General features: G+C 34.2%; 2 protein-coding genes and 1 long non-coding RNA gene across 3 annotated transcripts; 2 read left to right on the forward strand and 1 right to left on the reverse strand.

Annotated features, from left to right (window-relative positions):
• The first annotated feature begins 8,897 nt into the window (after positions 1-8,897).
• On the forward strand, positions 8,898-12,116 carry LOC120012447 (protein FAR1-RELATED SEQUENCE 5-like). Its single transcript, XM_038863874.1, has 3 exons — positions 8,898-8,957; positions 10,711-10,900; positions 11,182-12,116. The coding sequence occupies exons 1-3, from the start codon at positions 8,898-8,900 to the stop codon at positions 12,114-12,116; spliced, it is 1,185 nt and encodes a 394-aa protein (XP_038719802.1).
• Positions 12,115-12,622, forward strand: LOC120013665. The gene is made up of 2 exons (XR_005471470.1): positions 12,115-12,313; positions 12,419-12,622. It is a non-coding gene; the product is annotated as an uncharacterized LOC120013665 (long non-coding RNA).
• Positions 12,623-16,483: 3,861 nt separating this feature from the next.
• Positions 16,484-21,668, reverse strand: LOC120013570 (calcium-dependent protein kinase 32-like). Its single transcript, XM_038865416.1, has 8 exons — positions 20,632-21,668; positions 19,810-19,933; positions 19,529-19,672; positions 18,401-18,553; positions 18,153-18,268; positions 17,810-17,977; positions 17,146-17,376; positions 16,484-16,948 (listed from the first exon to the last, which is right to left on the reverse strand). Exons 1-8 carry the CDS (start codon positions 21,136-21,138, stop codon positions 16,808-16,810), a joined length of 1,584 nt encoding a protein of 527 aa, XP_038721344.1. The 5' UTR covers positions 21,139-21,668; the 3' UTR covers positions 16,484-16,807.
• Positions 21,669-22,171: the final 503 nt, after the last annotated feature.

Here is a 22,171-nt window from a genome sequence, read left to right on the forward strand (position 1 = left end):
AGTATGGCCATTAGTGCACTTTTTATTTTTATGATGCAATCATGAACAAAATTAGACATGTAAATGCATCCCCTCAATTAATTTTCACTAGCATACTCATACTCTAGCTTGTAAATTAGTGACCATTTTGTCTTATAAAAAAATCATAATTGACCATTTTTATGCAATCTAGATTAATTATCACATATAATTATCGGTATGACGAGACAATTGGTGTGTGATTTTGCTAAGGCTAATTAAGCTTAAATAGTCAAATCTAATTTAATTTTGAACTCAATTTGTTCGAAATTGGCCAAGTAAACGTTCACATTTGTGTTTATTTAGTTTACGAATGTAAAAAGCTTTCCATATAAATCGATTTAGTCAGATTTGAAAATGGCTCCAAACTTAAAAGATCCATAATCAGTCCATATATCAAACACGCTTGGCAATATGTTATTATTTGTATATGGCTCCAAACAAGTCCTATCTTTAAATTTAGACTCTAATACTATGTTAAACATCATTCCCCTTAGCCAATAACTTCAAGTTGATAATAATTGTAATGGTCAAAAATCATCTTGACCCATTAAGGTGGTCACGCTCTCTGCCAATAATCAATTTGGCTATTTGGCTCATGACCTATTAACAGGTACAACTACTTGACTTGTAGACTTCCGCCTAAATAACCCGCTACTTTTAACTCTTCCTCATAACATCTCGACTTCGACAAAATCGATCCATATATCAAACACGCTTTGTAACAAAACCCTTATGACCAAGCGCTAAGTTTTGACTAACTTATCCTAGCGTCTAGAGTTTAGGCCCATGTCAATTGTCCAAAAGGATAAGTTTGGCTTATGTCGTTCTCGATTACCAAAAGAAGTTGGACTTTATATTTTTTTAGTCCCAAGACCTGTCATTAAATTAAGACTAATACTACGTTAAACATTAATCCTCTTAGCCGATAACTTCAACATCAATCCTTACCCAATAACCTGAAGTTGATAATAACTTAAGTAGATAAAGAGGAATGAATCTTCATAGTTTATATATTAACACTAGGAAATCTAATCAAGCGATGCTTACCACACACGAGAAAAGGTAATCCCAATTATTTAAAAGAATTGGGAATAACTTATTTTGATAAGAACCAGACACTTGGGGTTGCTAGCTAGTGAATATGCTAGCTCATTTTTTATTAGGAAAAGCAGGGTCACTTGAGTTTAGACCAAATAGCTAGGTCCACAAACAATTTCTTGTTTGTTCAAACAATAGACATGATTAGATACTCTTACGGGCATTTGGTTTGCATTTTGAGGGGGGAATGAGGAGAGGAGAGGCGAGGCGAAGGTGAGAATCACTCATTCTTTCGTTTGGTTGACCCAAACTCATTCCACCCTCATTCTCTCCTTATGGAGATTAGCCAAGCTCACTAAAATGGTGAGATTGACTAATCTCCACAAGAAAGAATGAGTTTGATACTCAAAAGACTATTATACCCCTTGTTAAGAAGTAATCACAACCATTAAATTAATCTATTCTTATTTTTAATTGTACAATTAAAATTCTAATTTCACTCATGGTCACTCTTCATTTCATACCAAAGTAATGTTCATCTCACACTCATCGCATACTCATCTCAAGCTCGCCTCACAATCACACTTATTGGATTAGCAATAAAATGCCCCGTTACTCCCTCCTCCCTTTATTATTCAAGTTTTCATCACAAAATGCCTCTATGTAACAAACATTACAACACCCGTTCCCATAGAACCTTTTTTTTTTTTATTCAATGTGAAATATTCCTAGCTCTTTTAGAATAAAAAGTCATAGATAATTTTTCCAATATTAGTTGATGAACTTATATCCGCCATATATTCTATAGTCGCTTGTTCTTATAAATAAATACATAATTGTGGTAGGAAAATTGAAATGGAATTCGACACGCATCGATATGCCCACGAATATATTCATGTATTTGGAATATCTTAGCCCAAAATGTAAATTGATTCTTATGTTATTTTGGGATACAAGAATTGATTATTGGTTTTTTGATTAATCCAAAGAAGACACCACTTAATTATTTGTACATAAAAAAGACAATTACGTAACTAACAAAGATGAACATATTGTGGACATCTTTATCGTTGTTTAAATTAAAATGAAAATGTCAATCATGGATATAATGAAAAATTAGGTTCCAAATTTAGGTTAGGTCCCATGATTAAACTGGATAGGGGAGCACCAATTTATGCTACAATTGTAGCTAGAATTCTCCTTCAAAACTTTATTAAATCATGAATTAAAATGTATATTTGAGTATTTTAGTGTTCATAATATTGGAATGTAGTAGATTCTTAAAAAAAAAATTATAAATAATAAAATCCAAATCTTAAATTTTTTTTTGGTAACGTGAAACCCACTCAACTATCTACTGGACAACTAATTTGTAAACCTTAAATTCTAAACCCTATACTCTAAAACCTACACACTAAATCCTAACTCATAAACTCTAATATGTCATTTTCAAAAAAAAATCATGATTTAATATGGTTTTGGAGGTTATATTTGGGAAAAATAATTTATCTTATAAGTTGTAAAAAAAAAGAAGCTAATTTTATCTACGGTCAAATAAGTTATTAAGTGTTTAATGATATTATTGAAATAAACAAGTTTATATTAATTGTAACAAGTGAATAAACAGTGTATAAGCTCCAATAAAATAATCAAAGGAGCTTATAAACTAACGTACTTTAGACATTTTGTTGGGTATGAGGGTTGAGTGTATAAACTAATTTATAAGCTCTACCAAACCATCTCTATCCATCCATGCTAGGTTAAGCTAATATTTCGGCCTCAAGGAAAACGTGTGGCTGTAGTGATTTTGGCTGTAGTTAGAGCTCTAATTCTCCACAAATAATTTTTTCCTTTCAATTTTTTTTGTTATTAGGATTAAGGAGTTATGATTTAGGGTTTAGATTTCGAGTTTACGGTTTAGTGATTAGTATTTAGGGTTTATGATTATTATTTTTTTTAAAATCATTTACATTATAAGATTATGATGATCCAAAATACTAGATAAAAAAAAACTTTTAAAAAAATATTATGGAGGGGATTTGTGGGGTAACTACAGCTATTACAGCAAACGATAGCTGTAGTAACGACAACCCCCTTATCCCCGGTCTTAAGTAATCAACGACTTGGGGGACCCATCCACGTCGGATCTGACTGTCATACACCCCCTATGCGACTGGAGATTCGATGTTCGGCTATTCGCGTTTCTTTTACTGCAAGCTAAAATCTGACCGTCAAACACGTAGTGTGTACTAAATTGTTGGTTTATGAGTCAAGTGTGCGTAGTCAGTAGAATCCCAGTAGACAGAGAATATTATCACGCATGAATGTTGGTCAAATATTCAATATCCAAGAATGGTCAGCTAGCTTTCCCTTAATTTCTTCCCCATTGTTGACTTCAATATTGGCACCATTAATTGGACCTTTTTTTTTTTCTCGTAAAATATACAGTGCTATACATTTATCATTTTAATTAGACTTTGTACACAAGTCCCGAAGTGAAGAAAATAACACTTGTTATAAAAACAAATAATTAAAAGGCTATAATCGGGCGTCGTTTTGCTGTCTCTATAGTGTAGGTTTAAGCATTTTTGTCTATTGACCAATTTAGATGGAGAGTGTGATCTATCCAACCAATTTTAGCATTTTTCTTGGGCAAGAAATGAAGCATGTTCTCATAGTGACAAGCAAATTAACATCAATTTGGAAATTGGGGGAGGTTGGTTAGCTAATTCATGGGCTAATCTTCCTAGGACAATGGGGTTCTTGGTAAGAAATAAGGGACGTCAGACGAGGGATATTTAAATTGGTAATTGATTAATTACAATATTTATTATTTGTATGTTTGGATACAACGTATACAACTAAAATGTATAATACATTATTTATTATTTGTATGATAGGACTATCCTACCAGTAGGATACGGTATATTTCCTAGCGATAGGATACTTATGTATCCTACCGGTAGGATATTGTAATTAGATGATACTTAATTCTTCCACGACTGAATTTCTAAGATAAATTAAATAATAAATTCAAATAAATTGATAATTTATTAAGTAATTTATAATTTATTATTATCTATAATTCATTTAAAAGTCATTATATTATTTTTAATAATTAAATTGTTTGTTTTGATACAGCGTATACAACAAATATGCATAATACCCCGACACCTAATTTATCAAAAAATGCTACACAACACAAATGTTAATAGCAAAAGTACAACCAAACACCGACTCAGCATTCAACCACTGTTTCTGCTACTAAAATTGTTCAGCATTTTTGCTGGCATATCTGCTACTTTACAAATGCTCTACCAAACTAGCCCATAGAATGATCAAACAATATTAACAAGTACAGCTAAAGAATCTTATGTTATTAAATTTTTTATAAAATATAAAATGATTGATTAATTAAAACATTTATTTTTTATAATAAAGCTGCGGAATCCACCATTAAAAGTACTTTTATGTTCATTGTTCTCACAGTAGCAATGGCGACCGTTGTGATAAGAAATATGAAAAAGAAATTAAATCCGGAAAACTTTAAAGGCAGAGATGCTGAGATGGTTGGCTTGGGTTTGGTTTTGGAGACAATTAATTGATAAAATGATGATGTTGATGATTAAAAGGGACGGCTACTATTAAGAGTTGATGACTAGGCACAATATATAGAGTCTCTTAATGATGATTAAAATATATTGTCTCATTAATTGAGATTTTAAATCCTCATAGAGATGATGATGAAGGAAAATCATTGTTTTTGTTCGATCCTGTTGGGATTCTGTATTTCTTTCAATGACGGTATTGCTAAGACCCATAGCTTCAAGATGGATATCAACATTACCAATCCATATTAAGTAATTATTCCCCGAGATATCAAGGGTTGTGAAGTTTAACTTTACAATATTTGACATAATAATAATATTATTATAAATGTAATAGAAAGCAATACTTACTTTACTTGTTTGAAGAAACAAGGTTTAATAATATAAATAAATATAGAACTTAATTGATCTATAATTATGAAATAGAAAAGTAATGAAAGAGACTAAATTGAAGTATTGATTACTTATTAAAGACTAAATTGCATATTGTAATATATTCATGCATTGTTGTCTTTAATGGAATCGTTTTGGCTTTCATTCTCTTCATGTGGGTCATCCAGATTAAATGCTTCATAACACAATCTAAGATTAATTATCACATAATTACCGATATTATGAGACAATTGGAGTGCTTGCTAAGGCTAATTAAGCTTAAATACTCAAATCTAATTTAATTTTGAACTCAATTTGTTCAAATTGGCTATGTAAACCTTCAAATTTGTGTTTATTTATCATACGAATTTAAAAAGTTTCTAGTATAAACTGCCCGATCAAACCAACCGATTAAGCAGTCATATAATACATGTAAGTGAAAATCAAACTAATCGGTTATCTTAAGTTAAAAAACAGAAAATTTGGTCGGTTTTTTATTTATCAAGACAAATCAACCGAAATCATATATTTATAAATATTATATATAATATAGTTAAGTAACTTAAAATTGTTGTTTTAAGTTTTACAAATTTACAGTTTTACTTATAAATTTATAATCATATATTCTTAATAATTTGTTATTACTAATGACTTAAATACTTAAATATATTATTATGATAATGCAATCTAGACCATTGATTTTTGAATCAATGGCCCAAGTGTGGTCCTTAGACCTTAAATCCTTTTTGGACTTTAGTCTTTCAATCTTTCTTTGTTTCTTTGGATAATGGATATTGAATGTGTATTAGGTTGCACTATTTATGCCTTATAGGCCATTTGACATAGGCCAAATGGCTATTTAATTTAGTGTATACTAAATTAGTGTATCAAGCCCATATGTTTGACCCAAAAACCGAAAAAACCGACCATAAGAACCAAAAACCGTTGGGTGATTTTCATGTCAAGATAATTGTGACCGTTAATCATCGGTTTTCTATATCTTAAAAAACCAAAATTTCGACACGGGTGTTACATTGTAAAATAACCGACCAAACCGACCTATTCACACCCCTATTAGATTCTGTAAATTTTGAGGCCCAAGACCTATCACAAAACTAAGACTCTAGTACTATGTAAAACATCATTCCTCTTGGCCAAGAACTTAAAGTTGATAATAATTGTACTGGTCAAAAATCGTCTTGGCTCATTACGGTGGTCATGCTCTACGCTAATAGCTCACTTCGGCTAACAAGCCCAAGACTCATTTTTTTTTTTGGAGAGAAATACGAACTTCTATTAAAACAACGCAGCACCATACATAGAGGAGTAGACTCCTCGATTACAAGATAAAAATAAAAACACTCCTACTACATCAAGGGTAAAGGATTGACTCAGGGCAACAACAAATGCCATAAACAGGCTAAAATAGAGTTTAAACTCGTTTGAAGAGGCAGGCAGGGGCCTGAAAGCAGCAAAAGCACGATTAAGGATTGCCTTGAAACCTCGCCAGAGAATGGAGCATGTACTGTAGTCTTGAGACATATTCTTTACAACCTGATGCAGAGTAGTCAAAAGACGGACGTCGTCGTCGCCGCCAGATAAAGCCTCATCGTTGTCCAAGAAAATCAGATCTGGACAAGAGAGGAGCCAAACCACCATATAGGTGGACGAAACCCTTAGATCTGAAGGAAAATCCATCAGATCTAGAGGGACAAACACAGAACAAAGGAAAACAGACTAAAATTTAAAAAGTAGAGTTGGAGGTGGAGAAAAGTGGTTGTGGAGGTGAAGGTGGGTATGGAGGTGGTTAGAGAAAGGGAGTGGGGGTGGTTGGGGGTGGGTGTGGAGGTGAGTGGGGGAGGAGGAGGAGAGACCTCTCCTCCTCCACGGCTGCACTTTTGCTGGAGTAGTTGAGAGAGTTTAGAGAGAGAGAGTTTAAAGAGAGTAAAGGACTAAGCCCAAGACTCATTAACAGGTACAACTACTTGACTTGCACTATATTTGTACTGTATCACATCACACATGTCAAGCTAGGACTTTCGCCTAAATGATCAACTACTTGAACGCCTGCACGACAAACCTACATAGTTAACATCTCGACTTCGACATGCATACACGCTTTCTAGCAAAACCCTTGAGACCAAGCGTTAAGTTTTGACCTAACTTATCTTATCATCAGGTGAGAAAATTTTGTACATGCGTGCATGATATCTTAAGTTTAGACCCATGTCAACTGTCCAAAAGGGTAAATTTGGCTGGTATTGTTCTTGGTTACCCAAAAAAAGGGTTGGAATTTATATTTTATTGAGGTCATTAAACTAATTAAGACTAATAATATGTATGTAAAACATCATTCCTCTTCTTAGCCAATGACTTCAACATCAATCCTCTTAGCCAAGGACTTCAAGTTGATAATAACTTAAGTTGATAAAGACGAATGAATCTTCATAGTTTATAGATTAACACTAGGAAATCCATTCAAGTGATGTTTACCATACATGAAAAAAGGCAATCCCAATTATTTAAAAGAATTGGGAATAACTTATTTTGATAAGAACCAGACACCTGGGGTTGGTAGTGAATATGCTCATTTTGTTTAGGGAAAGCTGGGTCATTTGTACTTTAGACCAAATACCTAGGTTATGTTATAGATCTAGACCACAGACAATTTCTTATGTGTTCAAACAATACACATGATTAGATTCTCGTACTCCTAAAAATTCTCCTGTGTTGATCAAAAGTGTCGACCAACTTTATGAATTTGCCTTTCAATTATAGATGCGGTGAGTCCCACAACGAATGCATGACCCCACTTATGTTGTGTCTTACACCATTATTATTCAATCTTTCATTACAAAGTGCCTTTGTGACTAACATAACAACACCTGTTCCCATATAACCCTTTTTTTTTGTTCAAAGTGCAATATTCCTGGCTCTTTTAGAATAAAAAAAATCCTAGATAATTTTTCCAATATTAGTCGATGAACTTATATCTGCCATATTCTATAGTCGCTTGCTCTTATAAATAAATAAATAGATCGGTTTGTGGAACCAAAAATGAAAGGGAATTCGAAACGCATTGATATTCCCACGAATATATTCATGTATTTTGAATATCTTAGCCCAAAATAATGTATATTGATTCTTATGTTATTTTAAGATAAAAGAATTGACAAAACATTCGACGATTAATCAAAAGAAAAGTAACACTATTTGTTTTTAATAAATGAGAAGGACACCGTACAAGTTTATCCTTTGAATATCTGATACAGGTCTAAACTCATCCCGTTAAATATGTAGGCACAGAAGTTTTCCACCTGACAACAATGTAAGTTGGGTCAAAACCAAGCTCGTGATCACAAGGATGTTGTTCATAATGAGAATTGAATCCAGGACCTCCCGAGTCATACGATGTGGCCCTATAAAAATGCACCAATTAGATTATCATTCAAGTGATTCAAAAGAGGACACCCCCTTAATTATTTATACATAAAACAGACAATTTCATAACTAACATGGAGGAACTTGTTATGGACATCTTTATTTGTTTAAATTAAAATAAAAATGTCAATCATGGATGTAAACCATGGCGTGGCCCACTCACAGCTCAACACGTATAAAAAAATAGGATAGCTTATAATAATTCCAATAAGTGAATGAAAAAGAATATAAATTCTTATGAGTAGTTTATTTTAAGCCAATAAGCCAATGTATAAATATCTTATAAGTTAACGTATAAGATAATTTATAAACTAGTGTATTTTAGGGGTTTAGTTGAGTACCCGATGGGTGAAGCTTATTATAAAAGTATAAACAGACCCATAGGTAGGTGAGGTAAAGGTTGGGGCGGGTGACGCAATGTTTCAGTCTCAAGTAATCAACGACGACATGTGGGACCCATCCACCTTGGATATGACTGTAATACATCATCAACCCAGCGGACTGGAGACTAGATAGATATTTAGGTATTCGCGTTTCGCATGAAAATGTCGCCGACTTCACGTCGTTTTATTAAACTATAAGCTTCTTTTTTTTTTTTTTAATTTTAAATATTGAACTGTAAGCTAAAAACTGTTGCCAAAAATAAGTAAACCGTAAATATTTGTATATGAAGACAAAATCTGACCGTCAAAGACGACAGTAGTCAAGTAGAATCCTTGTAGACGGACAATATTATCAACGCATGCATGCTTCAATGTTGGTCAAATATTATATCCAACAATCGTAAGCTAGCTTTCCCTTAATTTCTTGGCCATTGTTGACTTCAATATTGGCACCATTAGTTGGACTTTTTTCCGTAAAAATATATAGTACTATACATTTATCATTTTAGGTTTTGTACACAAGTCCTGAAGTGAAGAAAATAGCACTTGATATCAAAAGAAAATACAAGGCTATAACCGGCCATTAAGTATAGTTTTGCTGTCTCTATAGTGTAGGTTTAAACAATATTGTCTATGATCAATTTAGATGGAGAGTGTGATCTATCCAACCAATTTTAGCTTTTATCTTGTGCAAGAAATGAAGCATGGTCTCATAGTGACAAGCAGATTAACATCAATTTGGAAATTGAGGGAGGTTGATTAGCTCAGTCATGGGCTAATCTTCCTAGGACACTAGGGTTTTTCATTCGAAATGGGATAGAGGGGTTCAATTATGAATTAAAATGTATTTTTGAGTATTTTGGTGTTAATAATGTGGAATATAACAGATTTTGAAAAAAAAAATCAAATTTCTAAACCCTAAACACTAATTTCTAATTGCTAAACTCTACTGTCATTTTCAAACAAAAGATTCACGATTTAACATGGTTTGGGGGAGAAAAATTGGAGCCCCTCCTAAGTCGTTTGAAATAAAGATCGAATGAGGGATTACCATGTGTAGGCCTAGTTGAAAAAGAAATTCAATTTTATATTTTATTTTCTAAATTAATGGGAAATTTCTCCCATGAATGATTAAACAATATTGACAAGTACAATTAAAGAATCTTATATTATTTAATTTTTTTATAAAAAAATAAAATGAATAATTGAAACATTTATTTGTTATAATAAAGCTGTGGAATCTCACACTAGCAATGGCGACCGTTAAGTGATAAGAAATATGAAGAAGAAAAAAATAAAGCGGGAAAACTTCAAAGGCATAGATGCTGAGATGGTTTGGTGGATACTATACACCAATGGTTTTGGAGATTAATTAACTGATACAATGATGATGTTGATGATTAAAATAGATGGCTACTATTAAGAGTTGATGACTAGGCACAATATATAGATCCTCTTAATGATGATTAGAACATATATATTGTCTAATTAATTAGTCAATAATCATTAATTAGTGTCCCTATCTAGGAGAAAAGGACTGGTTCTTGGCGGTTTGGACAATTGGACCTAACTTTATGGCTTTCTACACCGCCACTACTGATGGTTTGATTTTGACTGCTTTTATATATATATATATATATATATATATATATATATATATATATATATATATATATATATATATATATATCGGCGCTGCTCATATGCGCAGACCCGCTTTCAACAAAACATGCGGGCTTCTAACAACTGCCGTTAGATTAATCCAATAGCTCAAATTAAATGTACTTTGGAAAAATAACAAAACCCAAAAATTCAGTTTTAATTCTAGGTTTCTCCGTCTCCCACAGAGTGCGCGATGGAGGACAGAGTTCGCAAAGCCTCCTTGCACAGTACCTTTTTGCATAGAGTTCTACGGGTCGCATAACAGTAAAGCCATCGTGACCGAGATTTCGACTCCGTCTTTGCGATTTCGCCTCCGACTCCTCCATTTCGCCTCCATCTCCGTCTTTGCGATTTCTCGATTCCAATCCCTCTTAGGTATGATTTTGGGTTTGTTTTTCCGAAGATTTGTATGTTGTTCGATTTATTTAGTGAAGTTATCTTTTATTTGTTTAGAGTTCCTTTCTTTTTGAGTTTAACGATATGGTTTGGACTGTCATTTGTTTAGCTCTGTTCACTAATTTAGATTCCTCTATGAATTGGGTAATGCTTGTTTGACATGACATGCTTTATTTGTTCTATCTTGTGCCCTCAATAGTAGTAGATGTAGGACAATTTTTTAGATCTATGATCATTCTATAGTATGAATTTTTATGCAGATTGGTCAAAAATGGATGTGAGCTCTTCTTCGTCTAATGATTTATCTTTTATTCCTCAAGTAAGGGCCGAAAAAGTCCCCAAAATTGGGCAAGAATTTGAATCATTGGAAGAAGCCCAAAAATTTTACAATGAATATGCAAGGGAAGCTGGATTTAGTATTCGAATGTCGACTACTAATAGAAACAAAAGTAATGAAATCATCAGGAAGGAATTCGTTTGTTATAAAGAGGGGACTAGAGAAAAAGGGGAATTCAAATCCGATGGTAGGAGAAGACGTGGGACAACTAGAGAAGGATGCAAGGGTAAGATGGTTGTTGTAAGGTCAACTTCTAAACTGAGTTTCATTGTATCAATGTTTTGTGAGGCCCATAATCATGTCCTTACAACACCTAGAAAGGTGCATTTGCTTAGGTCTCACCGTACTATGTCAACTGCTAAAAAGGCTTTGACACAACAACTTTCTGCAGCGAATGTGCCAATTCATCAACAGATTAGTATTTTGGAGTTAGAAGCAGGAAGTCTAGAAAATATTGGGTGTACCGAGAAGGATTTTTACAATGCTCGAAGGGATGAGGTGAAACTGTTTGCTGGACATGATGCTCAAATGCTATATGAGTATTTTGAAGCAGAAAAGGAAAAAAATACGGAATTCTATTTTTCAGTCGATGTGGATGTTGAAAACAAGATAACACATTGTTTTTGGGCAGATGCAGCATGTAGAAAGGCATACCAAACTTTTGGGGATGTAGTAGTATTTGATACTACTTATAATACAAATCGTTATGGTATGATTTTTGCACCCTTTGTTGGTGTTAATCATCATGGTCAAACTACTTTATTTGCATGTGCATTCTTAAGTGATGAAACATCAGAGTCATTCCGATGGCTTTTGCAGCAGTTGTTGAAAGCAATGCCAACAGGTCCACCTAAATGATGGAGGACAGTCGTCTACACCTAGTTTGTCTCTATCAAAGGTGACTTACAATGAGCCAGAAAAGGTTAGAGCAAAAGGTTGTGGAAAGAGACTCAAGGGAGGCAAAGAAATTGCCACTAAGAACCCCAAAAGGCGTTGTAATGGTTGCGGATTAGAGGGGCAATCACATGACAAAAGGAATTGTCCTTTAATTATGGGTAACTGATGCATTACTGTCTTGCTGTATATGTTTTCTTCATGTCTGATGTAAAGAGCTTCTCAACCTGTTTTCATTAACTATGTTTTTTTTTTCCTGGTTGTAGGTAGGATGCAGTAGCTTCATGGCCTATGCTGTTCAATTTTTTTAAGGATGTTGAATCCTACTGGACATTATTATTTTGATGTACTTATGTTCATAGCCTATGGTTTTCATTTTGAGGATGTTGAATCCCACTGGATATAACTTATGTGTAATTTTTTGCTTGAGTTGAAACTGGATTGGTTTTCTAATCCTTGTTCACACATTAGTATCCTTGTATCTCATCTTTGTTTCTAATCCTTTTTTCTCATGCTAAGATTCAATAGACAGTTTACAGATTGCCCTTAGCAAAACAATTTACAGTTGATAATGGAATTGTGCCAGTTTACAATTTGGCTTTGCCCTCAGGAGAACAGGGACAAAGGACCCTATCAATAGACAGTTTACAAATTGTATCAAAGCAGATATACACATAAAAAAGTTTAACTCAACCAATTCAGTCTCTCATATAGCAAAGTTTAACTGAAATAATTGAGTTTCTTTCTCACATATACAATGATCATAACTCTATCAAAAGCAGATGGAAAATAATTCAGCCGAACTCAATTTATCCAAACTCTATCACAAGCAGATGGAAAAAAATTCAGATTCCCCATGTCTACTCCAGTCATCAAAGAGTTGTCAAATTCTGTAGCTGTCATAATAGAGAAAAGCAGCAGCAGTCATCAATAAGAAAAGGCTCCCCTGTTCGTGAGTCGTCAAGAAGAAGAAGATGAAGACCTCAATCATCAAGAACACCCAAAATCGTACCTAAGAGGGATTGGAATCGAGAATCCAAAAGGAGGAATCTCCTTCCATCGTTCATTTTGGGTTAAATCTCTCAGCTCTCTTTGGGCTCAAATATGCCCTAGAATTGGAAGCAGACGCAAGATGGAGACAGGTCTGCAGTGTCGTGGTGCCTTCGACGGAGATGGAGGCGAAATCTCGGTGGCTTTGCTGTTATGCGATCGTTGTCGGCTGTTCGTGAGAAAGCTCGAAGACGACGAAATCTGAGGCTTTGCGAACTCTGTCCTCTATCGCGCACTCTGTGGGAGACGGAGAAACCTAGAATTAAAACTGAATTTTTGGGTTTTGTTATTTTTCCAAAGTACATTTAATTTGAGCTATTGGATTAATCTAACGGCAGTTGTTAGAAGCCCGCATGTTTTGTTGAAAGCGGGTCTGCGCATATGAGCAGCGCCGATATATATATATATATATATATATATATATATATATATATATATATATAGAGGGTGACATTGATTCTCCACAATAAGACAATGAGTGGTGTTAACTGGTGTCTTAAAAGACACTTGCATGTTAAGACACCTGATTCACTATAACATAGTATATCATGTTTGATGAACATTTTCTTATCAATTTTTTAACTTAAAGTATATGTCTTTTTCATATTCGAATACACTTTTTTCATCTTTTTAGTGCCCTAAGAACACGGATACACTCATTAACATTTTCCTAACAAAATTGAAGAAAAGGAAAGAAAAAAAAGTTGGAATAGTAAGCTAATGCTTTCTCAACAATTCAAATGTAGCAATTATTTCAAGTCACATCGTTTTGTTTCAAACCAAACCTGATGGAATGGGTTTCTAGGAAGCCACACAATTAAAGGGATATTCTAGCAAGAGATCTTGATCCTTAGTGACGTCAACAACGTGAATGAAAGAGCACTAATGGAGCATGATGTTCGATTTTAAGAGATGATGATAGTGGAGTAATCATGGACTAACATCATGCAACGGTTATTATATATGGTATAAAAATCTATTTAAACTAGCTTATTTCCTTTGTTTGGTGTCAAATTTTGTATTATGAAATAATTCGTGAAATTAAGGAGTGATTCCTACTTCTTTGAGAGTGATTCTCCTCTTTTATTATTTTCTTAGTATCATTGTTCTTTGCAAGCCAATTCTGTTGAGATCACGGAGTTTGTTTGCATCAAAACCTATTTATCTCATTTAAAAATAGTTAAACATGTTTTCTTTTTTATCTTAACTAAGGATACGACGTTCAAGAAAAGTCATTTAGTTCTGATTTTTTAGGGATACAAAGAAATATTTGCTTTATTTTTATCATAAAAATAGGAAAAAGCCTCTGTGACTTATAAGAATTTTGAAAGATAGAAAACACAGTACTACAATTCTTTCGGTGTTTTCTTTTATGCAGAGAATACCAATACGGAGAGATACTGGACTATTTATCCTGAGAGCGACGTTGTTATTGACTTCTTGCACAATTGAAGGCAGAGTCACAAATCGTCTTAAAGAGAGAGATCGAGTTCGTGCGACTCCTCCCGTTGATCTCAAAACTCTATTAAATTTTTCATTATTTGCAAAACTCAAGGGATGATTTTGTGTTACTGTTTCGACAGTAAAATATAAATTCTGTATATGACTAGCAAACATATAGTAATTCCATATATAATTCTAGTAATAATCGAACCTACAATTGTTAAAAAGGAAGACTCTCCATTAACCATTAAGTTCATAGTTGATTCCCAAATTAATGTCATATTTGATCTATTTACACTACCGCCTAATTATCAAAAGTTTTTTTTAACAAAATTTTAGACTGCTTAATTAATTGGGAATTGGGATGAATAATTTCAATTTAAATTGTAAGAAAATGAATCTTCTTGTAATTATAATCTCATTCTTATTTTAAATTATATCCTCAAAAAACTAAAAATTGCCAACATGATCAGTACGAATGGCCCATGCACATGCATGCACCATAACAAAAAAAGAGTTCCATTAATTGCTGGTTCCACCAAAAATCCATTGTCACCGTCACATACATACCACCACATATGATCATATGCTGCCACTTGACGATCAACACTTGTTCTCTTCCACGGATTTTACGTGGTGGCGGCCTCATCTGATCACTATCACAACTTTGTCGTCGTGTCGGAGCTGTGAATGTGGCCATGATAATAACATGATTGATCTAAAGAAGATCCAACGGTCACCATCAATAGATCACTCCAAACTTTGTCACGTTGTGGTCGATTGGGACCCATTTCAATCCTCATTACCCAATCACTACGCAGCATGTGTCCGTCCTTGTTCGTTTGCTACTTTTAGGTATTAGTTACTACTGTATGTCTGCTACTATAAATAGAATCTCGAATCTTTTTAACATGAAAAACTGTTAGTACATTATGATTAAAGTAAGTAATACTAATATTTAAAGTATAAAATTATATATTTTTTAAAGAATTTTTAATTATAGTGTTTATGAAATAAAAATCATGGGATTGGTATAATTTATTTCCTTTTTTCTTTTTTTTTTGTATCGAATTCTGTTCCTCATCAATAATTTATTATTACAACATTCATTCATCAATTATATGATCTTGATGGTGATGGTGATGGTGATGATGTTACAGTGGTCTGTGCCTACAAGTTTTGTACGTATGTTCTTTATGCAATGAAAAAATACCACATAAATTGAACATGTAATCTTTGATAATATTGGGAGTACGAAATGTATAGGAAAGACAAATGGAATGCCACATTACCATGACACTTGGTCCAAACAAATGCGCTCACAAATTATTATATAGTTGTGGATCCAATTAAATCTAATGTTTGGGGCCCAATTTTAATGATAAGATACAATAATATCATTGAAAATAATAACGTCATATTATTATTATTATAATCAATGATTTTTTATGTGAATCTCATCAACCGAAGAATAAGATGGGGGAAGTTTTTCACACCCTATCATTCTCAACTTGTCGAATACATTATTGATTGCCATTTTTTCTTATTTTATTCTCTGATTTCTTTTCGTTTTGGGCTGGAGTGAAGAGAAAAGAATATAATTATTAGTCTACAGATATATCAATCAACTCAAAAATAATACAAAAGAACGGGCGGGGACAGGTTACGAACTGCCCATGTGGTTATGTTCATATTGGATTATATCTGACAGTTTTACTTAGGGCTTGGGGTTGAGCATTTTTACAATGTTGTGGAGATCATTTTTTCACTTTAGTCTTCATGATCATATGTTGTTCAACATTTTGACTACAATCAAAGCCCAATACTAGAAGAAAATATGCACAAGTTCTGGATTTTTAAGCAGAAATCCACTATGATTTGAACAATAGTATGCCAATGTTACACTACTTACAACAAAGCCTTCTTTTTCTCCCCCCAACACAGCTCCAGTCAATCAATCAATCAAAGAAATATTGCCATTCACAAAGATATATATCAAGTCCCTGTGCCCATACTCTGTTAACCTTTTGATAGCTCCCCCTCAAGTGCAGACTAGAGAAGATTTTAACAGATGTAATGGAAGGAAAAAGAATCTGAAACCCAACTGCACATTAATCAGGATTTCGTTTTTCATTTTCAAAGAAGTAAACTTGCATGTTTGGTTATGTACCCAACGATCCATCTTTCATCAAGTTCAGACTGAGACTATTGAACCGTTCTCGAGAGTACTGCCTGGATGCTTTTCTCCAATCTGTACCTGCTTTCATCATTGCTGCAAACTCCTCGTAACTTATCCGTCCGTCCTGCACGTTTACAGAAATTATTCCAATTATGCAAGCAATGCATATCTACAAACTCTCAAAATCAACTTCCAAATAACAATGCCCTTGTAAATATGTTGATGAAAATGTGCATGCAGAAAGGTCACAGGTGAATCTTACCTCTACGAGAATAAAGTAGAGAGATTCAAAAATAATTACCAATAAAACTATTGACTGACCTTGTCTGTGTCTACGTCATGCATGATTCCATTAATGACTTCTTCGCTGTTTGAATGTAATTCGTCAGCTAACGCATCCCTTAACTCCTCATGCTCAATGTACCCACTTCCGTTTCGATCAAATAATTCAAAGGCTTTACGAAGGTGCTCATCATTGCCCACTCTCTTTAGGTGAATAGAAATAGTTGCGAATTCGCTGTAGTTCAGGTATCCATCACGATCTACATCAGCCTTTTCAAAAAAAAATAAATTCAAATCAATTCATCTCATAAAGATTCATGATTGCAAACATTAATCAAACATGGCAGCTCATTTGGATGGCTCGCAAATCAGGGGCAAAGGCTATTATTGATTTCGACTTCGAGGTTAGCAGCAGGGTGCCAACCATTCATTTGTTAATTGGTGAAGACAGAAAGAATATTATAGGGGAAGGATCAACGTAACTCATCAAAAGCCAGAGGGTTTATGAAAGGGACAATTTGCAGTGCTTAATTGGGGATTTACAGAGTTCTTTCTTCTTCTTCTTTTTTGCGCAAGACATGGGCTTATTAAAGGTAAAGAAAGCAATGTAAGGGCGGTAAAATTTTACTGAAAGCCATATGATTCTGGGTCCAGAAGCTAAGGGTTCCAAGTCTTTCAATCATAAATAAATGCCAGTACTCACAGCTTCCATTAGCGTTTGAAGATCTGTATCATTGAACTGGTGACCAAGTTTGTGCAGACCAACTCTAAGATCATCAATGTTGATCTTGCCACTTTTATTGACATCCATCACATCAAATCCCTCCTTTACGTCAGCAATTTCCTCCACTGACAAATGCTCAGCTATGACCTGTAATATAAAATTTCCCAAATAAAATTTACTCCACGAAGAAGGAGCTGTAATGAGACAGTATAGCATGCACAACAAAACAATAGCTTTGCATAAAGTTTACTAGACCAAAAAAGAAAAGTCATCTACAGAGAATTTAACCTTTTTATTCTATCCGAGGAGTGTTGGACATTACCTTCAGGGCTCTTTTCTTGAGTTTGTTCATTACAGAGAATTGCTTGAGCCTTGCTCTCACAGCCTCACCTAAAGAAACATTGGGAGCATTCTTTACATTCTGTAACCAAGGATGTTCTGCATTCAAAGAATGAACTATCAAATGCTATCTTTTGAGGATAAAAAATTCTGAATGAGGAAAAGCAAAATCATAAAACAATAATTTGATGAATATAGAATGTATGCCTTTTACAAGAACTGAACTTTTACCTAGCACTTGCTGTGCTGTAAGCCGACGCTTTGGATCAGGATCTAGCATCTTCCTTACAAGGTCTTTTGCATTCTCAGAAACTTTAGGCCAGGGTTCCCTCTTGAAGTTTATAACAGATCGAATAATTGCTTGTGCAACTCCTTCCTCAGTTTCTGCAAAGTAAAAGAAATTTTACAGGGAAAAATTTAGATCGGGTAGAAAATAAATATAGACATACATATTAAATATGGGGAAAAAGGAAAAGGACTCCAAGCAACTAACAGAAAATGAATTTGTTGCAAGCATAAAAAATATACATAACTAGCTACAGTAAGGATTAGCCACTCTGAATAGAACAATGATGCAAATATTACACTGAGCCATATATCAGTAAAGATAGCACATAATTCAATTGCTGAAAACTTGCACAATAGAATGACGAGGGAAAAGTTTAAATTTGATGATACTACTAATCAAAACAGAAATTCATTTACATGCTACATTACCTGCCATAATGTGCAGAATTCTGGTAGGCATTGAGGTTGGGGGAAAAAAACAAACAAACAAGCGAAAGAAAGAAAACCAAAAATTTTAATTATTGGTTCTTAGTCATTTCTTACATGAACTTTTGCAATATATCTTTCTCCTTATTTCTTGTCAGTAACCAGGTAAGCGCTATTTTGTCAGGAAATTCAAAGGGCACCAAGTGCAAAGGGGCTCTCTACTTATCAGATCGACATAAAAAGCATGTTTGGGGTGGAAACTATTTAATTTTAGGGCACAATGCAACTTGAACCCTGATGTTTGGCCGGCCTGCATACTTCCTCCTCAAGGTTAGAAATGAGATGTGTTTCATACATAAGGGGGTGCAAAAAGGCTGGACTTCAGTAGGTCTGGTGGCATACTACCTTCTTTTACAGCTTACAATAAAAAAACATGTATAAATAGAATGCTATAGACTTCTTAAATACAAACTTGAGATACTTTGTCTGATGTATATGAATGATTTAAATTTTAATCCATGGCATTGACATGCAAAAACTTACCACAGACCATAAGCAAAGTGAGTGACAATCCTACTCGGGCTTACATTTTCTGTTTAATGAAAAAGTAGAACCAAAATATAAGCCTGAAAAAAAAATTCGAACCTGCCCAGAATGGTGGGACGCCACAAAGTAAGATGTAAAGGATGACACCTGCACTCCAGACATCAACTTCTGGGCCATAATTCCTCTTTAGCACCTCAGGAGCCATGTAGTATGGACTGCCAACTATCTCATTCAATTTCTCACCTGAGAATATAACCAATGTTCAATTTATTCATTCATTGATCCTTATCAAAAAAAAGGAAAAGAAAAAGGAAGAGTTCAAAGTCAATTGTAACTAATTACAGCAACAACAAAAACAAAACAAAGTAAACAGACAATACCAGGTTTAAAAAACACTGATAGCCCAAAGTCAATTGCCTTCAAAGGTGCAGTCTCTTTCTTGTTAGCAAATAAAAAGTTCTCCGGTTTGAGATCTCGGTGTATCACTCCATGCCGGTGACACATCTGCAACAGCACAAATCACGCAACTAACAAGTTATAAAAGGAAAATGAAAAAAGGGGAAAAAAACTGTAGACGGTAGTATTGAGAAACAATTGTTTCTTTAAATGCAAAGCATAAGATAAATAAGGCATAAAAAAACAGATGAAGTTTAGAATATATTAAGCTGCCGGTGAAAAACTACATTCAAAGTAAGCTCTTTTTTCTGTTGAAAAATATATTTCCTCAACTACTGCGAGAAAACAGCAGAACAGGCATAGAGAGGACTAAAGCTCAGGCCTGAATAATGTAACACAGAAGTCAATATCTGCACTAGAAGGAAAAAAAATGCATTTAATGGAAGTCAATAGAGAACAAATATTTTTTTTTCCCAAGAAGGAACAGAGAACAAAATATTCATTATTACTACTAATGAAACAATAGGAGAGGAATCAACATAAAATATAATTTGCAGGCTACTCAGAGCATAGAGGACAAGTGAAAGGGACAAAATGAGCACATACACACAGCATGATATATTCTCGAAAATCATATAAATCAATATTTAAGCTCACAAAAATTGTCTTATCTAATCTTATATAGCATAGAAAAAGTCATCAAACTCAAAACAGTTTGATCAGTTCTATATATTTAGCAAAACATCCACATGAATTCAGGTCACACCCACAGACAAAAGCCAATCACGGGCCAGAAAGAGTCTAACCTGAACCACCTCCACAATCGTCTTAGTAACTGCAGCCGCGGCACGCTCTGTGTAATGTCCTCTAGCGACGATCCTATCGAAGAGCTCTCCTCCCTCACAAAGCTCCATCACTAAATGCACCGCATTGTCGTCCTCGTAAGTATCCTTCAGAGAGACAATGTTCGGGTGCTCAGGCAAGTGCTTCATGATCTCCACTTCTCTTCTCACGTCCTCAATATCCACCGTCGTCCTCAGCTTCATCTTCGAGATCGATTTGCAAGCGAATTTCTCGCCGGTCTCCTTGTCCGTACACAGGTATGTAATCCCGAATTCTCCCCTCCCAAGTTCGCGACCCAGCTCGTACGTCTTCTCGATTTCAAGGCCTGTGGGCTTCTTCAACACGACAAGCTTGAACCCTCCGTTGGCCTTATTGTTGCCATAGTCAAGGGAAAACGGGTTCTGCTTCTTCTTTCCTTTCTTCTTGGTCTCGTAATCGTCGGTCTGTGGTATCGCACAACAGTTCCCCATGACTCAGGACAGAGTTCCTGAATTTTTGTGAGGCTTTGATGTCGTTTGTTCAAATGGGTAGCTGAATTTGTTGCCAAAGTATGAACCAGGAGGCCTGACCAACCAAAATCCGATATCCAATACGAAAAACAAAACGAATAGTCTGAATTCGCCAAGAAAAATTCAAGAATCGATATTCAAATCACCAAATCGTAACCCAAACGTCCAGAATCCAGATAGATTTGTTTGGGTTTCTTTTCTAAAAAACTATGATATATTTTTCCAGGAAAAATGGGATTGAGACAAAATTCGGTAGGAGATAAGGTTTCTGGGTGGCTGGGTGTAGAAGGAGAAGAAATTGGTTATTTATAGGAGAAATGAAAGACGAATAACAATGGATTTTGATTCAAATCGAATAAGAAGAAACATAGAGAGCCAGAAAGAGATGAGAGAAGGTCAAACATCTCCTCCTAACTCCCTTCCCCACATTTTTTCTCCCTGTACAGATTGATTTTACTTTACTTTTTTCCTTTTCCTTTCCCTTTCTTCTTCTTTTTATTTTTTTCCTGGCCCTTTCTTCTTCTACACGAGAGAAACTCTGATTTGTTTGTTTTCCCAAAATATCGGAGACAAAAGTCTGTTTTATCATTATGTGAAGAAGCTCTAAAAATGTTTCCTTTGCCCAAACTGTCCTTATGTTTTATGTTTATTTGCACATTTACCATTTTGCCTTTGATTTTCTTTTTCCGTATAAATACCTCAAATATACTTCTTACAAGTCACAATTGATGTGCACACTTTTTTCATTAACATGGTAAATAAATTATTAGCATTAATTAATCATGGTCCAATATTAAAGTTGTTGTCTTGTAACCTAGACATCACATGTTCTATTATTGAAATAATCTCGGAAATGATCAATTTATAATGAATCTTGAAATGATCATAGGAAGGTTGATTGGTTGTCTTCTATTTCAAATTAGGCCGTCTTACTCTTATATCATATCATTCTTGATTTTTTTTATCATTGATAAATTAAAAATTATGACGCAAT

The sequence above is a fragment of the Tripterygium wilfordii genome, chromosome 13 (assembly GCF_013401445.1).
Source record: "Tripterygium wilfordii isolate XIE 37 chromosome 13, ASM1340144v1, whole genome shotgun sequence".
Classification (NCBI taxonomy): Eukaryota; Viridiplantae; Streptophyta; class Magnoliopsida; order Celastrales; family Celastraceae; genus Tripterygium; species Tripterygium wilfordii.